The sequence below is a fragment of the Fringilla coelebs genome (assembly GCF_963513975.1).
Source record: "Fringilla coelebs genome assembly, chromosome: 11".
Lineage (NCBI taxonomy): Eukaryota > Metazoa > Chordata > Aves > Passeriformes > Fringillidae > Fringilla > Fringilla coelebs.
Window position 1 is genome coordinate 10,853,192 of NC_140037.1, and position 22,477 is coordinate 10,875,668.

Sequence of the window (22,477 nt, forward strand, 5' to 3'; positions counted from 1 at the left end):
AGAATGTTTCATGAGTAACTCTTATCTGTAGTCCCTGACCATCCCTTTAAGTAAATCTCTCCAGGTGAGGATAATACTCAGTAGTTCCTGTCACTCTTAGCCCAGGGTCTACTGAAAGTCTTTCACTGAGCAGGGTGTTGGGGAAGGCTCTGACGGTTGCTGCTGCTCCGAAAGGTTGACACCAATGGCTACATTTTAAAGATCTGAACTGTCTGGTGGTGCTTTATCTGTACAAAAAATAACTTGTCATTGCTCCTCTGTTCCTCATTTTTTAAGTTTTTTTTCTTCAATTCCTCTTAGACCCTCTGCCATCCCCAAGCAGGTCAATCCTGTGACTGCTTGTCTAATGAGTACAATAGGTGTAGAATGTCACTACAACTCACGTAGGGAGAGCATCACACACACAGTCAAAGAAATCACAACCATAGTAAGACATTGTGATTTTTGAGCATAAAGAAGCAACAGTTGGGATTTTTTTCCTTCTCTGATTCTTTGCAGTTATGTTAGAAGACATGAAGATGTTAAGGTTTGTGCAAGTCTAATGTAAGGCTGAACAAGAAGCTTTTGCGCCAGTGCACTCTAAGTTGTAGATGCTTCATCATAGTGGAGCTCTATTCACTCCCAGGCTCTACACTGGACTGTATGTGCAACATCACATTGAAATGTCCATGAGGGTTTAAGTGCAGCTGAAGGATGCAGTCAATGATATTGGAGATCTTTTCCAACATTACGGAATCTACAGTCCTAAAATAGTAGTATGTGTTACACAGAGAACTTGAGTGTTGAACAAAGGAACTGCTACAGGGCGAGGCAGAGGAATCATTCCTTCAGCTCAGCTCATCTGGTGCCAGACCCTTGGGAGCTGTTCAGGTCTTCAGCAGAATCCCTGCAGGAGCAGGACTATTCCAACCGCAGAGTCACGATTCACAGAATCACAGAATGTCCTCACTTGGAAGGGACTCACAAGGATCATCAAACTCCTGGCCCTGCACAGGACAGCCCCAAGAATCCCACCCTGTGCCTGAGCATTGTACTAACACTTCTGGAGCTCTGGCAGCCTTAGGGGTATGACCACTGCCCCGCAGAGCCTGTTCAGTGCTCGACCATCCTCTGGGTGCAGAACCTGTTCCTGATATCCAACCTGAACCTCCCCTGACGCAGCCCCAGGCCATTCCCTGACAAAGCAGTGTCTGTGGGGTCTCCCCGCAGCCTCCTCCAGGCTGAACAGACTAAGTGCCCTCAGCTGCTCCTCAAAAGGCTTCCCTTCAAGGGCCTTCACCATGCTCGTGGCCTCCTTTGGACAGGAGATTTAGCTTTTTCTTATACTGTGGTGCCCAAAACTGCACAAAGAACTCAAGGTGTGTGCTCAATTCACATTTATTGTTAACTCCTAGCCACGGCCAGGCAGACAGAGCCCACTGCACGGCTGAGCCTTCTCCCCCCACAGAGCAGCCCCCCCGGCACCGAGCCCGAGCCCCTCGGGCCCGGCCGCCATGTCCCCCTCCATCCCAGCAGCCCCTGCGCTGCTCGGACCGTCATTCTCTTCGTCTCGCCCCGGGGCCCGCAAGGCCATCGCTTCCCGGGGCCGTTACTCAGCGCCGTTTCAGGCCTCAGCACCGCCCACACCGCTCCCGCCTGAGCGCGGCCCGGGCCGAGCCGGACACACGGACCCGGAGCCGCGGCCCCACACGGACACACACCCCCCCGCCATACGGGCCTGGCTGAAGGCGCCGCGCGCCCCGACCAGCGACGCTCAGGCTGCGCGATCTGATTGGCCGGCGGTGGCGGTCACTCAGGCGCGCGGCGCGGCACCGCGCGACCCGATTGGCCACCAGGGCGGTCACTCCGGCGCGCGCCGGGCGGGGTGGTGGGGGAGGGGAGGCGGGACCTCGGCCCCGCAACTGCCGGGTTCGCGCGCGCCCCGCGCCACTGCGGCTGCGCGCGCGCGGGGCCGTTACAGAGGCGGCGGCGGCGGCGGGTGGGCGAGCGAGCGGCGCGCGCCGGCCCCGGGCCCGCTCCCGCCCCGCCCCTCCCGCGGTCACGTGACGCGGGCCCCGAGCGCTCGCGTGCGAACCGGGCGCCCTGCGCGCGCCCCCCGCGCGCCGCCCGCCGCCGTTTCGGTTTCATTTCCGGCGGCCCCGGGCCCCGAGCGGCGGCGCCGAGCGGAGCCCCCGGCGCTGCCCCCCGCTCCCGCCCAGGGTGGCCACACCCCCTGGCTCGGCGTGAACCGAGCGCCCCCGCCCCGCACACACACACCGCTCCTCCCCCGCCTGCGCCGGCACAGAGAAAGGGAAGGGAGGCGGCGCCGGGCCCGGGTCTCCCGCACCGCGCACAACATGGAGGAGCTGGTGGTGGAGGTGCGGGGCTCCAACGGGGCCTTCTACAAGGTACCGGGTGCTCGCGGCCGGGCCGGGCCCCAGGGGAGGGAGCGGGCACGGCAACGGGAGGAGGAGGAGGAGGCGGCGGCGGCTCCTCCTCCCCGCGCTGAGGGAGAGCGGAGGCCCTGGGGCAGGAAGGAGGAGGGAGAAGCAGGCAGGGGTGGAGGCCGCGGCGGGTCCCTCGCGGTGGCCGCGGAGAGCGAGCCGGGGGCCGCCGGCGCTGAGCGGACTCGCGGCCCGATGAGGAGGGAGAGCGGGGAGGCCTCGGGCCTTCCCTCTTTGTGGGAAGGGGCGCCCGGGGCCGCCTTGTCCCGGCGCTGAGCGAGGATCAGCCCTAGGATGGGGCATTAATTGCTAAATCCTCAGCTTTTGTCGCTACTTAAGGAAAGTCTCTCTCGCCGTCCGGGTTTCCAGGAGAGCTGCACTGCTTGAGCACGGCCTGCAAGGCGGGGAGAAGGGGGGCCCTCGTTAATACACATTCCTGATGAAATGCTGTGGTGGATTCTTGCTCCTAGTGCCATGGCAGGGGAAGCTACCTAGGGCTATTAAATACAGCATTGCTTGGCCAGATATATCTGTGCTGAGTCCCTGAATACGTACAGATATTGAATGTACTTCTTCTTACTGAAATTATTTAGTGGCATTGCATGTTTGTTTCCAAGCCCTTGTGCTTAATAAAGCCAACCCTGAGCCTTGAACATGTGAGCACTGAATATGTTTTATTAATACCGTGTAGTATTGTGTGGCTTTGCATGAGTTGGGTTGTATTAATCAGCTTATTAATAGGGTATAATTCGTAGTTTTACAGAAAATAAAATTCGAGTATGGTTGGTTTGGGCCTACTCTAATTGACCTGTTATCAACGTGCCAGGAGCAGCCATGGGTTAGTTCCTGCAAGCTTCCCATGGTTTAAATGATCCTAGGACTTTAAAAATTGGGCCTAGTTATAGTGCGACATCCAATATTTATGTTAGCAATGAAGGACCGGGTAGAGTTTCACACTCACGTGTTCCTGTGCTAAGCCAGGTAGATATCTGAATGATGTGGTTCCAACACCTCTGAGTTTTTCTAAGAAACAAAGATCTCTTAAAAGCTTATTTTTGAAATACATGTGCTAGTATGCTAGTATCCTATTCTGAAAATAATTTAAAAAAAAGAAAAAAGTATGGGATACAAATCAGTGGTAAATAAGCATCCTATGAGCTCACAGTGCTGTAGTCAAAGTTCTAGATCTGTATATTGTTTCCTGGAATTAAATAATCTAGCAGTTTAAAAAATCAGTTTTAGGTTTTTAAAGGTACAGTATTTGGTCAGAAAGAAGCAGAAAGAGTAAATGCATTGTACATTAGAACTTTTAATGAGGTTTTTATCAATTTATAGTAATTATACAATGATGTGAAGGAGATGATGGTAATAATGACATGGTTCATTCTTTAGTGAGAAATATTGAATAAACCTGGGGAATTTAAAGCTTCTGAAACTTTTATTGTTTATGTTGAGGCTTGACACCATGGGGCCCTGTACCCCTTGTGTGTAGGTGAGAGCTTGATTTGAGCATATGTTCATGGATGCTTGTTCATGATTTAGTGTATCCAAGTTCTAACACAGGCATTGGCCCAAGCAGTATAGTTATGTTTGTCCTTAACTTTTAGAAATTTTGACAGGATTTTTTTTGTTTCTTCTTTATCACTAACCAAACAGCTTTGGTTAAATTGTCTTAAGGGAAAAATGGGCATATGGATTTATCTGTTTTTACCTGAATTACCTCTTGAGATGGAGCATCACACTTAAAATAAGTGCAACTTTTTTTTTTTTTTAAGAATACAAAAGTGGGAGTTGTTTTACACTCTCATGCCATAATGTTCAGTATAAACAAGCAATTTTCCTCTGGTTTCTCCTAATTTGAATTACTTGAATTCTAATTACAGATTTTTCTTTCATCATGATGTCTGTCACTGTTATAAAGTAATATATCTAATTTTTTTCTTCTGAGTTTTATGCCCATCTTAGAGATTGGCAATTCAGTTGTAAAAAATTAATGCTGACCCAGCATAGCAAGAAGTGTGTAGTGATGTCAAGTGTGAACTTAATTGCAGGATGATTTTATTTTTTCAATTTAGAAGTTTCTTTAGGCAGCCTCCTGAGAAGTGATTTATGGCAGTAATGTTTCAAACAAACCAAAAGCAAAATAATTCTTTTATTCAATCTCATGATTTACTGATAACAGGTGAAGATTTATTTGGTTTTGAATAATTCTGAATTAATGAGAATATGTAAATTTTTTTGAAAAATACACCTCTCCTGTTTCTAAGACATGGAAGGAGGAGGAGTATGAGGCTGCTATAGTCAGGATGGGATGAAGTGGCTCAAGTAGGTGCTCAGTTGTGGCTTCAGCTTTTTATATCCTCCTTGTAGGTCTCTCTGAGGACCTGAACATTTTTGAGTGTACCCACCAGCATCTGGATCTTGACAGTACAAAACTGCCCACCTAAGCCCTGCTGAAATAACAAACCAGTGTTTTCTGAGATATGTCCAGAGGATTCATGTCCCACAGAAAACATAGGAGATGGTTTGAGGATGCCTTCATAGCCAGCTGTAAGATTTGAATTAAAATTTCATCCTGGTCAGGTGCACTGGAATACTGGAGTGTGTTGATGTGACTGCTGTAGTGCAGGCTAGTTCTTTCTGAATGGAGTTAAAATACTGCTTAATGCATACTTTGTACTTTCATGATTTTTTTTCCTCCTTGCCTAAGATGAATGATTCCATGGAAAGCACAGTGCAGTAAGTGGGCATGATTCAGGGATAATTGACAGTCTGGTACCTAGAGATGCTTAGTCATGACTTGCTATGTGGTTGGGCCCAGAATCCTTGGAAAGAAAATGTTAGATTTCCTTACTTAATTTATGAAGACTGGTCCAACAACCACCAGGACTGTGAATCCAAGGGGAGGAAACTGCCTTTTTGCAGCTCACAGCCAGGTAACTAAATCTTGAAGGTGTGCAGTATTAGGACATATCTTCTTGTATCTTTTCTTGTATAGGAATAGTAAATTGGGTTTTGAAGTTCTTATTCACAGAGGACTAATAGACAGCTTTTGCTTAATCTTTTTGGGATTAGCTTTAGGTAGTTCCCTCTGAAAGGAGACATGCTGGATGCCTTTCTAACATGGGATTGATTTTTCTTTTTGAGTTTGGGAGTGATTCTCTCTTGGATCCTCTGCTAAAGATGGAAAGCATCCTGTTTATGAGGCAGTTAGTTTTGTGATGGTGTTTGTTGTTAATATCTGTGTGTTGTCTGTAACCCAATTTTTGCCACTTCTTGCTCTATAACCTTGTGAAACTCTTCTACTTTTTATCCCAGCGGTTTCAGCACCTTGCTGTTGTTTGCTTGGTTTTATAGATAACTTCATTGAAGCTACAGCTGATAAAATAATTCATCTTTCTTACTACTTTATTACTCTGGGTCTCACTATTAGCAACTGTTCCTGTGGCCCTCTGTATCCATTTTTTTTCTTTCACTGTTCCATACAGACGCCCTCAGCCAATATCTCCAGTCTCTTTGTACATTCATGAGCCTGTCTGCTCAGTCCTTCTGAGGATGACCGCCTGTACGCTTTTCCCTCGTCTGGTGACCATTTCTGTGACTATTTTTCTTCTCCCTATTCTGTTCCTTTGTATGTCCAGCCTTTCTCAGACTTGATTATACACCGAGTTCCCTTTTGACATTCTCCTTCCAACAGGTATGAAATGTTACAGAACGGTTACACTAACAGTAGATGCACGTTTGTTATCAACATAGCCTTTTTTATGTTAAAAAGCATATTTTCCCTACTTTCCCTTCTTACAGTTAATTATCCTCCTTTATTAAAATGGTTGACAATGCTCATAGCTGATGATGTGAGCAGACTTTAAAAAAGCAAAATTTCATGGCAACAGAAGCCTTTATTTTTTCCTTTGAAGTGTCCATTTAGTATAAAAAGAAAAATATGCTGGTGTTTCCAATAATTCCTATTTTTTTAACAAATAATTTGTAAAATTTAGACCATATATTCAGCATATAGCCATTCTTAGAATGTGAATGCTTATGTGTTTGAGAAATGCCATGCTGTAAACTTTTTTACTTAATTATATTTGAGGCATGGAGAGAAATGAAATGGTTTTTGTGACTCAGAGTCAAATTTGGTGTAGAAAACTTAACCACATTTGATTTTTTTTTTCCACGTTAGAGAAGAAGAATCAACCTTTGCCATTACAAAATGTGCTTCTGTTCACAATTTTGTGTACTCTTTCTTGGTATTTCTGCTGTTAGCAATAATGGTATGTCAGCTGCTTCAGTCTTTCACTGTCCTGTTACTTCATTTTGCTTCTGTCCAGTTTCACTCTGTTTTTAAGGCATTTCATCTTTGTGTCCAAATTCATCGAGAACCACTGTTCTGTCCCTTCATGGCGGTGCATTTTAAGCTCATATATCTGCACCCTTATGTTTGAATTTCCATGCCTACTTACACTATCTAAAAAAGGCTGATGAATGGTTATTGTATTTCTCGTGATACTCGTGAGATCAGAGCCTCTTCTCTACCTTTACTGACATCTGGGGCAGGCTTGTCCTGTGTCTGTGAATTTTGCTTATGGTGTTAAAGGCTTCATTTCTTTTTAACATTGTGTGTAATTTCGCAAGTATTACAAAAACAAGACTATCAAGCAGTTTGGATAAGTATTAATTTTGGTTTCCCAAAGGCATTGCTGCTTAAATATTAGGAGTATTTTAAGGAAAACTTAGAAATGTTTCAGACCTTTTCTGTTTGTACTTGAAAGTGATGAAGAGTCCAGATGCATTTTTGTACTACAGATCTGTTTAAATATTCATATTGGAGGAAAATTGACATGATGCTGTGGTCCAGACAATGGTAAACTGATGTGATAAGTGATAACTGATGTGATAACTGACATTTTTGTGTGTCACAAGAAACTGAAAAACAAGGAAAACCCCCTTTCTCTGGATAGATAGGATTAGACAACCAAATATTAAGGACTGTATTAATAGTCATTAAAATATTTTGCATGGTGGTTTTAAGCATAAAGATTACAGAGAGGTGTGCAGACATGTTTCATATATTGCATACTTGAAATTAGTTATTTGACAAGGCATTGTTCACTTTGTAATTAATTATAAACTTATTCCAATGAACTCTTGTAATTTTGCGAGACTATTAATTAAAAGACAAACCTCAGTGTTATGACATCAATGTGTTTGGCCAGACTAAAGTGAAAACCGGGTATTCATCTGTTTCTGTGGTTGACTCTTCTGAACTTGGTGTAAGCTAAAGAAATTCAGATTTGTGGTTTTCCCTGGCAGTGTCTGTATTGATGCTACCTGTGTAAGGTCAGCAGTTTACCCAGTGTTCCTGGTTCAGGTTCCCTCTGATTTCTGGATTGTGACCAAAGCAATGTGCAAGAACTGTGTAAGGAGAGCTGAAACAGGACAGTGAAGTTCATTTCTCTTTCAGCCAGCTGTGTCTCTCAAGTTTTACTGTTTCCAGATAATACAATTGCTAAACACTTTGAAGGTCCAGGCTAGTCTTCAGTTCAACTTAGATTTATTTGTTGCACATCCTGGTTAACTTATTAATGGTAAGTTTTAGCATTATTACCTTTAATGAGGTATATTGCTGTAGTCCCTAGGATTGTGCTCAAGGTGAGTTGGATGTTAGGAGCTCTCTTCTATTTCTCTCTGGATATGCCATGTAGTCTTGCTCTTTGCTGCTGTGCTTGTGAATTTTTCTGCAATTTTTGGTCACTTTTTCAGAGTGCTGGTTAGGACACCTTTTGGTGTTTTCATCACCACAGAGGTGGTGACTTCCCCCAAAGTATCTTTCATACAAGGAAAGGTGATTTTATTTTTTGACATCTTATAAGTATGAGAAAATTAGGTATGAACAGATTGTTTCTCAGGGCAGGGGTTGTGTTACTCTTACCTGTTCTCCTGAAGGCTATTAAGTGTTGCTGGTATCATTTCTGTGGAATTTGCTTTGTAAAATAATCTCCGCTTTTACGTACTTGAGTACTACTATTAATACTTGTCCAGTCTGGCACAAAGGAGCCATGCCTAGAATCTGGTAGTGATCATAGTGGTTTTCAGGTGCTAAAGGCGTCCATTTCAGCTGTATCTGTAAGAATAAGTTGCACATTACTACCATTGGAAGACATGTGGGTGAAGCCTTTGAAGGTGATATGTGTAATATGAAATGAGTCAGGACTACCATTGTATTGTTCAAATGCATATCCAGTTCTGGAATCTTCTTACAGAATACACCACAATATGAAACATGAGCTAAATGTATCAATAATGATCAACTGAGAGCTCTGGTGCCTCTTCATGTAAATACCTTTTCTGTACTCATATGATCATGATCTGGAGACATGGTCTTAAATCTTCTTTATACCCTGCCATTGAAAAACATCAGCTGTGCTTGTAATCCCCTTTAAAGGAATATGGAATTTTGAAATTCATAATTATGCAAATACATTTGAAGATGTATTTTTAAAGTCTCCTTGGCTTGCTGGCAATAATAAAATCTTGTTAAGAGTATTGAGAGGCTAGCAAGATGTAAGATAATTTTTTGCTGTTGTCGCTGTGGCTTTCTTTCGACTTCTAGTCACAGTGGCATTGGTTATGTTTCACTTCTCAGCTCGGATGATTTCTTCCTTCTACTGAATGACTCTGGGTGATGACATTCACATGCATTACCACTTCATTTTAGCCAGTTCTTGAAGCTCTGTTTTGGCCATCGGTGTTGCTCTTCTTTGATACTAAGATACTGCTGCAACTCAGGAAATATTCTGGAATACTTTGTAAAGCAAAAATAGCAAAAGAATTTTTTTAAAACCATTTAGGTTCCATATAAGAGAGACTCTTACCTTCTTGTAAGAGATAAGATCTCCTCTTGTCTTGGAAACTTGCAAGGGCAAGAATAATAAGATGGAGAATAATAAAATGTTCATTAACTAATTCTTCTACAGAAGTGGTAGTTGCTGCTAAATTGTTTTCAATTTAGAGAATTTTCTTATTAGGTAAGGTGGATTTCCATTAGTAGAAAAAAATTCTCTGTTCTTTCTTGCTCATGGGCTTTTATTTACCTACCTTGCAGTGATACTCTATGTGGACTAATGTTAGTGGAATACTCAGCACTTCAGCAACTTGTTTCAGAAGTTCATAGAGGTACTTTAAAAAATAAAGAATAAAACTCCCATGATCTCTTCATCCTTGGTTAACCTGTGACCTCCATTGTTTCTGGCAAAGAAAAATATTTTCATTGGTAAATCCCAAAGTTGTTTGAGTATGCTGGTCTTGCTGTTCTGTAGATGGGGAATGGGGAAACATTTGGGCCTTTAAGCTAAATATTGATCAAATCCAAATCAGTCAGTTGAGTGCTTAAGGCAGGGGGAGCCCTCAGTGCTGAATTCTAGTTCTGGCCTTTGCTTTGTGGTGGCATGGAGAGAAAAACTGCTGTGCCTCCCCCAGGAAAAAAGGGAAGGCAGGCCCCGGAGCATTTATCTAAAGTTTGTGCTCTACAGACTTAGTGTGATGAAGTAAATATGGGGAAGATTCTGCTGAAATTGATACAGATGAGTTTTGTTAGTGCAATGTGCAAATGTATTTTGAGGTAAAGAAGGAAGAGACAGGACTTGGAAGTTTCGTGGGCTGTGGTTTTGTTTTTTGAGGAATACTGATGTTTAATTTCTATGCCTGTCTATACATTAAATGTGATTATAAAGCCAAATGTTTAAAACTCTTGAACTATCTTGTAATTTCCTACTAACCTTTCCTGTTGCTTCTAAAAAGTAGAATAATGTCTTCATAGCTGAGGCATTCTGTTTGTGTATCAATGTGCTGGCAGTCATGAACCCAAGGAGGTTATTAGCTTTCAGTATGAGTTTGGTATAAGTCTACTGCAAAATTAAAAAGGCTGACTTCAAAACATAATTTCATTGTGAGATTCATCAATATTTGTGAAAAGGATGTGTTTTACAGACTTAAAATTACTTTTAAAAGTGTCCATAAGCATACCATAACTATACTTTGTTTCCTCCACAGGCATTTGTAAAGGATGTGCATGAAGATTCAATAACAGTTTCATTTGAAAACAAGTAAGTGTATTGCTCGTGTTGTACCTGTAAATGACAGAGTATCAACCTTGCATTTGATTGACCTAAATATGGCTTAGTGTAGAGTAGTGTATATTAGATACTCTAAACTTGCTGCTGGCATGTTTTAAAATTATATTTAGTGTCTACTATTTTGTGATTTTTCCGTATAAATGCTTTTAATGACTTAAATACTTTCAAGTGCAAAACCATAGTAACATGGGTTTTGCTAGGAAGATAATCACATTGTTACTGAATTTACATGGTGACAAGCCAGCTTTGAGTAAGTCAACAGTTGTACCATTACTGACTCTTTCACATGTGAATGTCTTGCCATAGTTTTAGGAGATTCCATTATTACAAAATTTGTTCTATAGATAAATGATGAATACCAATTTTCTGATCTAGATACTAAAATTATCCAGTCTTCATTAAAGAAACTGAAAATTAAAACTGTATTCAGAACTGGATCCTGATCAAATTTTCATAACCTGTAGTAGAAGCAAAGAAAAAGAAGATACAGACCTGTTTTGAAGGAAGTGTCCAAATGTGTTATGGAGTGTTTTTATTCTGTGTTTCTAATGTTTGGGTTAAAAACCATACCTGTAAATAGAGGAAGAGCTTCTACTAGAAGATTCAAAAGACTGCAGGGGGCATCGGGGTTTCATTTAAGATGCTTAATGATCATTTGGATGTGTTTGTTCTTATTATGTATACACTGGATCACATTACCTTTACTACATGTATGCACAAAAGCTGCACAGAATTTGAAACTGTAAAATTAATGGATTAAAAATGTTTGATTTTGTTTACAAAGAAGATGAAAATATTTAGACTATTCACTGTGATTTTTGTTTGTAGTTGGCAACCAGAGAGACAAATCCCATTCCATGATGTGAGGTTCCCACCACCTGCAGGCTATAATAAAGACATAAATGAAAGCGATGAAGTAGAGGTGTGTATGCTCCATTAACAGCTCTTGTCTTGAGAAGTGAGAGAACTTGCTGTGAAAAATGTCAGCCAAGCCACTGGAAGGTTTGCTTCCATGTTAGGTGATGTCACCTTCTTTGATTCCAAGTACTGCAGAAAGCACAGTGTCAGGCACATCTCCAAACCCAGAGTTTGACAGTAATAAACCATGCAAATTCCATGTACCACAAAAGGCTGTGTAAAATTCCATGTGCTATGACCTCCATGCTGAGTTACAAATATGCTGATTTACAGACATGATCAGTGTTGCATTGGTTACAGATCAGTCCTTTTTAGGACATTTAATTCAGAAATAAGTGATGAACTGTAGTTATTAAGCTGTAAGGTAATAATGTCTCTATTACCAAAGCTTCAAGCTGAATCGGATAATTTGTGTACAATTATAAACATAGATATATATGTGTATATAAAACATAGAAATATAGAAATATATAGAAATATATAAATATAAATATATAAAAACCTAGAAATATATGTTTATATATAAATACTTATGTGTATATGCAGAGATTGACTTTAAAGCAGCATATTTCTAAAACCTCCTTATTTTATAAAATTGTAACGTTTATTTTTATAATTAATTTAAAGAAAGAGGGCTTGCAATATTTGCATTCTGCTTGCATGCTCTGTAGGCTTTTAATTTGAAAGATAAAAAAATAGCAAAACTTCTGTAATGTGGGTGTGGCTGATAGCATATATGTGCTAAAGAAGTGTAGATGTGTGACGCCCCTCTCACCCACTGGTAGGACCTCATCAGACCTACATACAATTAGAAATACTGTTGATTAAATATTAACAGATGTAAAAGTCTGAATTAACTCTATTTTGACTGTATGCAGGACTGAGGCAGCTAATGCCAGTAGATTGGGCACTGTATTATTTATTTTTATTTGTCTATACAATCTTGCTGTTACATGCTTTCTGTGTTGTGCTCAGAGACTTTATGTACTAAGATGTTTTGCTGGATTTTGTTCCTATGGAGTTCCTGATCATATTAGTGTCAGCTTTTGTGATGTCTTTTAAGGATATAATGTATGTATTTTGTTCAGGTTTATTCCAGGGCAAATGAAAAAGAACCCTGCTGTTGGTGGTTGGCTAAAGTGAGAATGATAAAGGGTGAGGTAGGAGTATGCATATATACATATATATATATATTTTATATTTACTTATACTTTTTTCTTTCTTTTCTTTTTCTATATTGATGTACACTGTGGTTTGAACTAATCTCTTCATTTTTTAAGAGTTTCTTGATTAGGACAGTTGCAATTACCATTACCCTCAACCTGAGAAGTCAAATTTGACTTGTACAGTTAACAAAAGTACCTTTTCCTTAATAGTGTAATGCTCACTCATGTCATAAAATATATGGCTTGGATGATTTTATTATTTTTATATCAGTTCTACGTAATAGAATATGCAGCCTGTGATGCTACATACAACGAAATTGTCACAATTGAGCGTTTGAGATCTGTGAACCCCAATAAACCCGCAACAAAAGATACTTTTCATAAAATCAAACTGGCAGTTCCTGAAGATTTAAGGCAAATGTAAGTACAAGCGTTTCTTTATAATTGTTTCAGAATGTGGGTAACTTCTTAAGCCTAAGACAAGAGGAATAAAAATGCTTTTTACCACTCTAAATTCGCTTATTGAAATGTAAGAAAGTAAAAAATACAAATATCAATGTGGTCATATTCAAAAATAGAAAAGTTGATTTTTGAATTGTGGTTTATTCCTGGAGGAAGGAACACTTTCTTCAAATTGTTAAGGTTTTGGTGTGATACAGATTAAGATTTTCACTCAGCACTGTTCAGTGGTGTGCACAGGCTAATCTGAATCCATTCTTGGTCAACTTTTATTATTTGATAATGGCTTTGGGAGCAGTTGAACAATAATGAAACCTCCCAGAGTATGATACAAAGCCGGCTAGCATTCTCCTAGGCCATGGACCTGTTGTCATATAGTTACAGCTCTAAAAGTCAGATTAATATTGACTCACTTTCTTCTTTCCTTGAGATGCATGTTATTGCCTCAGTGTGGAATGAGTTATAAATTCAGGTTAGACTGAAACTTCCTGAAGTTAGTGTTACAGCATACACAAGTGGACGCAGGAAACCTGGAGAAGCCAAGCACAGCATGAGATGAGCATATGGTCATCAGAATGCTGCAGGGGTTAAAATAAAATCACCCATTTTAATGGTTCATTATGTGTTTGAAATCTTGAACTTGCTGATCATAGTGATTATAGCCTTTAAAGTAGTTTGTTTAACTTGTCATTCCACAGATTTACATACAGAAAATTTCTGAAATATTTCTAATCTAACTCATGTGAAAACAAATGAAAGAAAAATGAGTGAAATAAATGATAACAGAATAAAATAACACCTGCTTTGAAAGGGAGAGCTTGGAAATCTTTATTTACATTCTTTGTATTAAGGAATTATTCTTTTTGGCTGTTAACCATAAATGCAGTGGTTACTATTTTTAACTTTGTTACATTTTTATTCCTAGGTGTGCCAAAGAATCTGCACATAAGGACTTCAAAAAGGCAGTTGGAGCTTTTTCTGTAACATATGATTCTGAAAACCACCAGCTTATTATTTTGGTAAGTCCAAATGTTTTACTGTACCATTGGCAGTGGTTTGTTTCAAGAGTCCATGTGTAAAGCACTGTTGTGTTTATTAACAATTCAGTCAATCAACGATGTGACCACGAAGCGGGCCAACATGCTGATTGATATGCACTTTCGGAGTCTTCGCACCAAGTTATCCCTGATACTGAGAAATGAAGAAGCCAGCAAACAGCTGGAGGTATGTTGGTTGTTTTCCTTGAAGTAATTTGAGTGAAACAGATGATAAAAAAATCCCTGGTGTGTTCCTTAGCTGGTGGGACTTGCATTGAGGTGAAAGTAATGATGTATTGATAATAATCTAGGTGGTAAAAAAGGCAGGTGGAAGTGTCATCCAACAAAGATGTTTACAGTTATAGGGCCTATTCTTCCAAGACTCATTTTTATCAGCAGGATTTTGTGGGGGATTAAATACAGCTATGTAGACACACATACACATGTACTTCTTTCATATTTTGAAGTATAAAATAGTTAGGCATCATTGCACAGATAATGCCGCATATTTGGTAGCTTTAAAAATAGATGGGAGTGAATATGTTATGATCCTGATAGGACTAGAACTGGATCTAGCAAAATAATACAGTGAAAATGAGATAGAAGGGGTGAAAACTGATGCTGGTAGAATATATGAAGGGATAGGTTTGTCTTTAGATAAAATGTTAGGAAATAATCTTACAGCAGATACAGCTTCTGATACTCCTGTGACTGCTGAGTGGGTGTTGACTGGCAAGAAGCTTGAGTCATACTTGTCCATGGGTAAAAGGAAAAAAAAAAAAGAAAAGAAAAAGAGTAGGCAAGGAAATAAGGGGTTTTTGTACACCAGAATTAACATTTCTTCATGGTTTTTCTCCTATCTACAAATTAGAAAAAATGGCAATATTTATGAAAACTTCTTAGATTCGCTGTCAAGAACCAGAAGTACCACTTACACTCCTGTAACTCAGTTTACACGGGTGTATACCAGCAGTGTTTCTGCAGAGCCAGATTACATTCCCTCTTCCCAGGGATTACATCTGTTTGAAGTGGGATGTCATGTTCAGGCCTTGTGTATCCAGTAGACATACTCACTGTTACAAGAAGTTCTCACTTCTGTTGTTCTCCCTTTCGTATCTTGAAATTTAACTTTGTTTGGGTTTTGATTTTTCTCAAGATGAAGGATGGACCAGTTTTTCCTCATTGGTGTTCCTTACTGAGCGCCCCATTGTAGCTCTTCAGTAATCGTTCTTCTTTATCCTCCAGAACTGACAGTTGTGTGGGCAGTTTACCTCTTGAAGTGCAAAGTATTATTTTGGAGGTGGGCAGAACAACAGCCTCTTTAGAGCTAATTCTCTTTACATGCCCCCACAAATGCATGCACCAACAACTGTTGTCATTGATTCCTTTCCCAAACTAATCTTGGATTCTTCTTGTCATTGTAACACTGACTCTTTTTGCTGCTGTGAAAGTCTCAAACTTGATTTGGTTCTCACTAGAAAACCATCATTGAACTTCAGTTTCTACCTAAGTACTTAAATAAAGGTTGTGGGATAAATATATACAGTTAAAATTTGTTTGACAGAAGTTGGCTGGTATTTTTCAGTTTGGCATTTGTGTTTTGTAGAGTAAATATAAAAGTTTCATACAAAGTTTAAAGGAAGAGCTTCAGATAATAAAAATCATACTCATGGTTACTGTTGAGACACTGACATACCAAGAGACTGCACATGTCCATCTGCAGAAAAAATATTTAGTGAATGCTTTGTCTACTGCACTATTAATGGCAGCTCACTGTTTTCATCAAGTAAACCTTTGTATGCGTCTCATAGTCACTGATCTTTCAAAGTCTGCCACTTCTTTTCTTCTAGCAGTTTTATCTATTTTGTTTCCTTAGTCATCAGTAGACCAGCTTCTTTTGTTCAATGGAGTTTTTTCTTCCTCTTTATTGTACCTTTTTTTTTTTTTTTGCATATTATCTTCTTGACTTGCATGGCTCTACTTCTCAAACATGGCTTTTAGAGCACCAAGTAAAATAACAGATTATTTTTTGTTAACATTCTTTCCCAGTGGGTGTGATTTAGCTGCTTTGGGTGTCTTTCACATACTAAAAAGCCTGAATTGACAAGTGCTTTAAGTTCTGGTTTGTATTTTACTGTATTTAAGTAAAACTCAGATCTGGTTGCTGTGTAGGTATTAATACATTATTTGCATAGATGTTTCTTATTAATGTATTGGAGGGAAGTAGAATACGGGATTTCTGGTGTTTAAATAGAACACACTTCATAATAATTTACAGAAAAGCTCATGATATTTTAGTGCAGGCAGTAAAGCTCTGGTTTGACTGTCAAAGCCAAGGTCCTCAGTGATGATGTAGCTTCATCTCTTCCACATGTCATCAATAGTTAACAGTGGATCATTGTCTTGGTCATCTTGTTCTCTCCTCTCATTTGGCTATCTATAAAAGATGTCCGCTAGTGAATCAGCATTTGGATTTTCTGTTACAAGTAGAAATGTGAGCAATTAAAAATAAATTTTGCTTTCCAAATTGCTTGTAATGTAGCTACTGAAGTACTTGACAGTGCTCTCAGAGTATCTGAAGTATTTTATAACACTTGGACACTTACGCCATTATCTGCTGTAACCAGCTCTTTGAAACAGTGGTTTAGCACAGGGTATTTACCAACAGCTTTAAGCAGGAGCACTTCAGAAAGCAGTACCAGCTGCTGGGACAGTGTAGGGCTGGTGGGTAATTCCTTGATGTTTTCTCAACATCTGTAGGGTCTCATTTTGCTGACATTACACTGCTAATTTGAAGTGTGCTTATGTATGTCTTGACAGTAGTTACAGCTTCAATTGCAACACAGAAACATGGATAGGATTATATATCTCAGCTTTTATCTTGTTTCTTCCTTGCAGAACACTCCTTCCTTAAGAGATTATCACAGTTGGAAATTCTCTATCTTGCCACAATGCATTAAACAATTGTTCCTTTCCTGTGTTCTGTTATGCTCACGCTTGTGAGTGCTCAGTATGACCCTTCTGTCTGGGTAGATGTGTGATTCCTGGATGAAATTCTGAACATATTTGTTCTCTGAATTCAAACAGTTTTTGTGTTGTCATGCTTAGGCACAGATTCTTCATTTTTTTAAAGTGCAGTAGATATCCACAGCTGCTCTGTTTTATATATAATTGTGTCAGTCATTGAGTTATTACAGTTTCACCCACCTGTTGAAATTGGTGCAGTTTTTTTTTCTCAGAGATCATAAGGTTTGCTTTAATAATCACCAGTTACTGTTTTACTACCTTATGAGTGCTATCTTACCTAGTAACACCTGATAGCTGTAGCTATTAAAGGGTAATTCAAAATAGAGGTGTCAACACAGCTTGATGCCAGCCTTATGTTAATATTTAAAACATTTCTGAAGGAGGCTCCTTGGTAGTTTTGAAGCTAAAATAAGTGCAGTGAAGGGATTGAGTAAATAAAAAGTAGGCTACGCACCTGATTGAAAAATAGGGTTGAAATGTATGTTAATTTCTCTCTCCAGTGTGCTGAAGAGACAATCAAAGTGAGCTGACATTAGATTTTTCTTCAGAGTTCTAGGCAACTTGCATCCCGGTTCCATGAACAGTTTGTAGTACGTGAAGACCTAATGGGTTTGGCCATTGGCACTCATGGTGCTAATATTCAGCAAGCCAGAAAAGTCCCTGGAGTGACTGCCATTGATCTTGATGAAGATACTTGTACATTCCATATTTATGGAGAGGTGAGTTCCCTTCTTTATAATTTCAGAAAATAAAAAAAAACCTTGGGGAAATGCATCTTGTTTCTTACACATCTTTCTATTGTAGGATCAAGATGCTGTGAAAAAGGCAAGAAGTTACCTTGAATTTGCTGAAGATGTCATACAAGTCCCAAGGAATTTAGTAGGTATGTCAGTTCTGGAGGCTGCCTCTGTGATAGTAAGGAAAAATGCCTTCTGAGAGCTGCACTGTACTAGAAGCAATGTGCTGACGTTAAAGTACAAGGCAGAATAATTTCTGGATTGAGGCAGAGAATTAATTACTTCCCCCAAACAAATCCAGAGAGTAGTTAAGCTATAGAAGAGATGAATCTGCAGTCTCATATTTTCCTAGTATATTTTGAATCATTTCTTTGACTTACATTTGTCTTTTTTTCCCTGTCCTTTTAGAGATGTCTAGAAGCAGCACTGTAAGATGAGCTAGGTATCAGTGATGAAGAAAATTTAAAGTACTTCCACTGCCAAACAATTTAAAAAGTCCTTAAGAACACATTGTGGCCCTTGTATATGTGGAGAAGACTTTTAATTAGCTTTTGATGCTACAAAGCAAAATAAAAATACATGATTTTATTCAGTAGATGAGAAGAGAGCAGAGAAAATACTTTATTGTATAACACAGCCCTGAAAGCAAATGCTTTAATAGGTTGTCAGGGAGTGTATGAAAGCTGGTGTTGAAGCAGTGTGAAGTTCTACAGCAGGACAAGTACCAAGGAATGTGGCAGCTCAGCTCTGGAATTGATTAAAAGCAGTTTTTCCTTCCTTATTCCCCCCTGTTTTTACTGGTGATAAGTGAAAATGATAATCTGCCATCATTATTTCAATGTGAAGTCTCAAAGTCTGTTTCTCTTTAAAACTTAGCAATTATATTTTTTTGGCAGATTTTCATTTCTACTCTTAATTCTTGACATAGATACTTTAGAATATAACTTTGGCTGAACCCTATGTTATGTCTGAAATAAGCTATGTTTAATAATTTGGCTTTTAAAATTCCTAGTAATTTGCTTTTAAAGTGCAGAAGACTTTTTTAGACATATATATAGATATAGATATAGATATATATATATATATATATATATATACACACACACTGATACTTCTTAATCTAAAGAAAATGCAAACAACCACCTTCTTCTGTTTAATTATATTTTTAAAAATTCAAACTGAAAAAAAATACAAACAAAGAAAAACACCCACCCAAGATGTTATTTATTTTTTAAAGACTGTATGGACATTTTTATTTTAAAATATTTGTGTGTGTTGCTAAATCCTCACAAAAGCTTTGATTGGAGTAACTGATATAAGTTGTGGAGGTTTTGTGTGATTTATTTTTTACATCATTTCCAAGGCTTTTTTACGTTTGTTAGTAAGGTGCTGTTCCATTTGCCAGTAATATATAATGAAATAAAGTACTCAGCTAAAGTACTCAGAAGTAGTTTTTGACACTCAGAACAGCCTTTGTCATTGAGAAGGAACTTACTGTCCATATTTTGTCATGTTTTCTGCAAATATTCATGTCAGAAAAGTTGAAACACAAAAATGAAACTTTATTTAGCTTTCAATGATAGGAGCAATAGGAGTCTGTTGTGACTAAAAGTGGCATTTAAATTCTTCTTCATTAATCATTGTATCAGTCAAACATAGCTGTTATGCACTTGGGGATTTTTACCTCTAATTTAGTGATGTGCCAATGAAAAAAGATCATGCTTTAAGTTTTTCAGCAGTTTGTTAAATAAAACCACTTTTTTTTGTTCATGCAGAAAACATCTTTGACATCACTCTCTAAAGTTTTTCTTGAAAGCTGTGATTGAAGGATGTTGCCTCCCTCATCACATCCCAAGCAGCTTAGTTTTCCTGCTAGTTTGCAGCACATTCTTTTGCTGAGACTGGAGAGAACTAAATTTTCATTTTCCTTGTCTCACAGTAGAATGTCTGCTTCAGAAGATACATGTCTGCATTACTGGCATTGGCGTATAATTTATTTCCATTTTTATCTTGGGACTTTTCAGTGAATTATAAACTACTGGCAAAAATGTCTGAAAACCTCAGTTTTAGAGAATTTTAGATCTGCTTCAAACAGTATGTTTGGTAGTATTTGATCAACTAAGATTTTGTAAATGAACTAAGTTTTGTTTACACAAGAACTAATTGCAGCAAATATTAAGGCACTGTAAAAGGGTTTTTGTTTGTTTTGATTGGATATTTTAAATGCAAACAGAAATGTTTGTAATTTTTGAAGTTATTTTAAACCTACCAAAGCAAAGCCAAATAAGCATTCAAGGTGCTGAATATTTCTGTGATCAATGTGTTTTATAAGTGAGCACCACAAGCGTATGTGGTCATTTCAGTTTGTGGCTTGTTAGCTAAATCTTTGTTGTAGAGGATCAAGTTCTTGCACTGGCACTTAAATAGTCTCTTCTAATTAGTGTTAAGCAATACTCTCAGGCTTGGGGGAAAACCATAAAGGTGGAATGTTCTGTATCCTCTTTCTGTAGGAAAAGTAATAGGAAAAAATGGAAAACTGATTCAGGAGATAGTGGACAAATCCGGCGTTGTAAGAGTGAGAATTGAGGCTGAAAATGATAAAAATATTCCACAAGAAGAGGTATGTTTTCAGTTATTTTAATTTTTCTTTTTATTAATTGGTTATAGTCTAACCAATGATAAAATAAATTCTTCCTTTTATCTTTGTAGTGGTAAGATAAAGTGTTGATTAATGTGTTTTCTGATGGATTCTATCTTTTCTATTAATGCTGAGGGACATTTTTATATAAATTTGGCTTCTCTGTTTAAGAAAAATGCTTTGAGAAATTTATTGGTGGTGGACCTTCTTAGAGATTTCTTCTTGTTCCTATTGGAAGCAATGACATTTCCCAGCATCTGCTAGGCTGTAAATCCATATATATATAGATATGAAACTTGCTGGTTTCATTCATTAATCTTCTTTGAGTTTGTTTTTTTACCTTTTTACCTGGTTTAATTTTTCATTAGCAATTTCTTCTGTTGAAATGAAGTACTTGTGCTTTATGTTAAATCTCTGGTTTAAAAATCCTACCTATGTTCACAAGAGCCTCTAAATTGTAATCTAAAGATAAAACAAGCATGAACACTGTGAAACCCCAGCTTTGCACAGGAAGGCTGTCAGCCTTGTAAAAGACCTGAAGGAAGTCTCAGACACTGTCATTTGAGGCACTTCTGTGTGGGGCTGCATTGAGGGGCAAGCTTGTGGTATGCAAAAAATCTTACAGCACCAAGGTCTTGACATCTCAATGCAAAAAGACTCCCTGCAGTTTCAGGTGTGAAATGTGCTTAAAGAAAACTGAACTGCCTTTCATTTACCTCAAAATCCAAATATGTACTAGCTAAGAACCTTTGCACTTTGGATAAGCTATGAAATGTGGTTTCTGGAACCCTTATGTTCTTGCTTGAGTAGTTACTTCCTCTGCTGTTTTATCACTGTAGGACTTAGTGGAAATCCACAATCCAATTTCCATCTTCCTATACAGAATGGCTAAGCAATTACTAAGGGCTTTTTTTACTATTCTACTAGTTTTACATCTGTCTGAAAAGGTAAATAGTCAATATTTAGACTTCAAGGTTTCACTGGTCTGTCATATTTAATTTCTAAAGATAAATTCCTGCAGCATAAAATAGAATTAGTTTAATAAGCAAGAGGATGCTGCTATTGCTGCAGGCTAGAGAATCACAGAAGGGTAAAGGAGCCCGCACTCATGGCTGCAGGGAGTATGTCTGGCCTTGTTTTTTTTCAATTCTGACTTGAAAAAGCTGATTTGCTTACATTTTTCTGTCCAAAATGCAGCTTTTAAGGATTATCTTAACAGGTCTTTTTTACCTCTCAAGCTCTGCATTCATACTTCTGTTTTACCTGTTAATGACATTTCTAACACTGGCATTGCTTGCACTGCTTGATGTGTTAGTTGTGTCATGCCAGGTGTAATACAGAAACCTGAGATCAGACTTTAATATGTAAGAGTTGGTACTTTTAAATTGAATGCAGCTTTATTTCAACTATAAAATCCAAATAATCTTTCCGTATGTAAATTTGGATATTGCAGCCCTTCTTCTTGTAGTAGAACAGTAGTTCAATTAAATTTTAATACAGCATTTGGTTCTTTTTATGTGACTGAGATGTTAAAATACTGCCCATTAGTTTCAAGTGCAGTTTTATACATCCCATTATTTTATAACAGGCTATCTTCAGGCTTTTCATATTTTAAAATGAGATAGGTACTGTTTGTTACAGTAATATTTATTACTTTTATCTCTGAATTTAGTATGCACGTAAGGTCTGCTCAGTTTCCCCCACTGCAGCCAAGTTGAACATAGGTACTTTTGCTTTGAAGACAAAAATAAGGTTCAATAAATAAGCACTTTGCTGCTTTTGTATGGCTAAAATTGCTTGACATAGTTACCAGCTCAAATTCTTAATAGCTGGCATTGTTATACCTTGAATCCACTGCCAGAAGCAACAGAAGCAGTTTCCTTAAATGCCCTCTTAAATGATTTGTCTTGTCATCATTTAATAATTGATACTGTGAG

At 38.7% G+C, this 22,477-nt stretch overlaps 1 protein-coding gene across 5 annotated transcripts in view; it reads left to right on the top strand.

The window, feature by feature from the left end:
• The first annotated feature begins 2,207 nt into the window (after positions 1–2,207).
• FMR1 (fragile X messenger ribonucleoprotein 1) overlaps positions 2,208–22,477 on the top strand; it is a 29,708-nt gene continuing 9,438 nt past the window's right edge. For 2 of the 5 annotated variants that reach the window (XM_084213327.1, XM_084213329.1), the window contains exons 1-10: positions 2,208–2,387; positions 10,476–10,528; positions 11,387–11,480; positions 12,565–12,636; positions 12,914–13,062; positions 14,027–14,120; positions 14,209–14,325; positions 17,714–17,884; positions 17,970–18,048; positions 20,413–20,522. In XM_084213327.1, coding sequence (XP_084069453.1) covers positions 2,337–2,387; positions 10,476–10,528; positions 11,387–11,480; positions 12,565–12,636; positions 12,914–13,062; positions 14,027–14,120; positions 14,209–14,325; positions 17,714–17,884; positions 17,970–18,048; positions 20,413–20,522 — 990 coding nt within the window. In that variant the 5' untranslated portion in view covers positions 2,208–2,336. The remainder of the gene's footprint in view (positions 2,388–10,475; positions 10,529–11,386; positions 11,481–12,564; positions 12,637–12,913; positions 13,063–14,026; positions 14,121–14,208; positions 14,326–17,713; positions 17,885–17,969; positions 18,049–20,412; positions 20,523–22,477) is intronic. The other 3 variants (XM_084213330.1, XM_084213328.1, XM_084213331.1) reach the window with 3 other exon arrangements.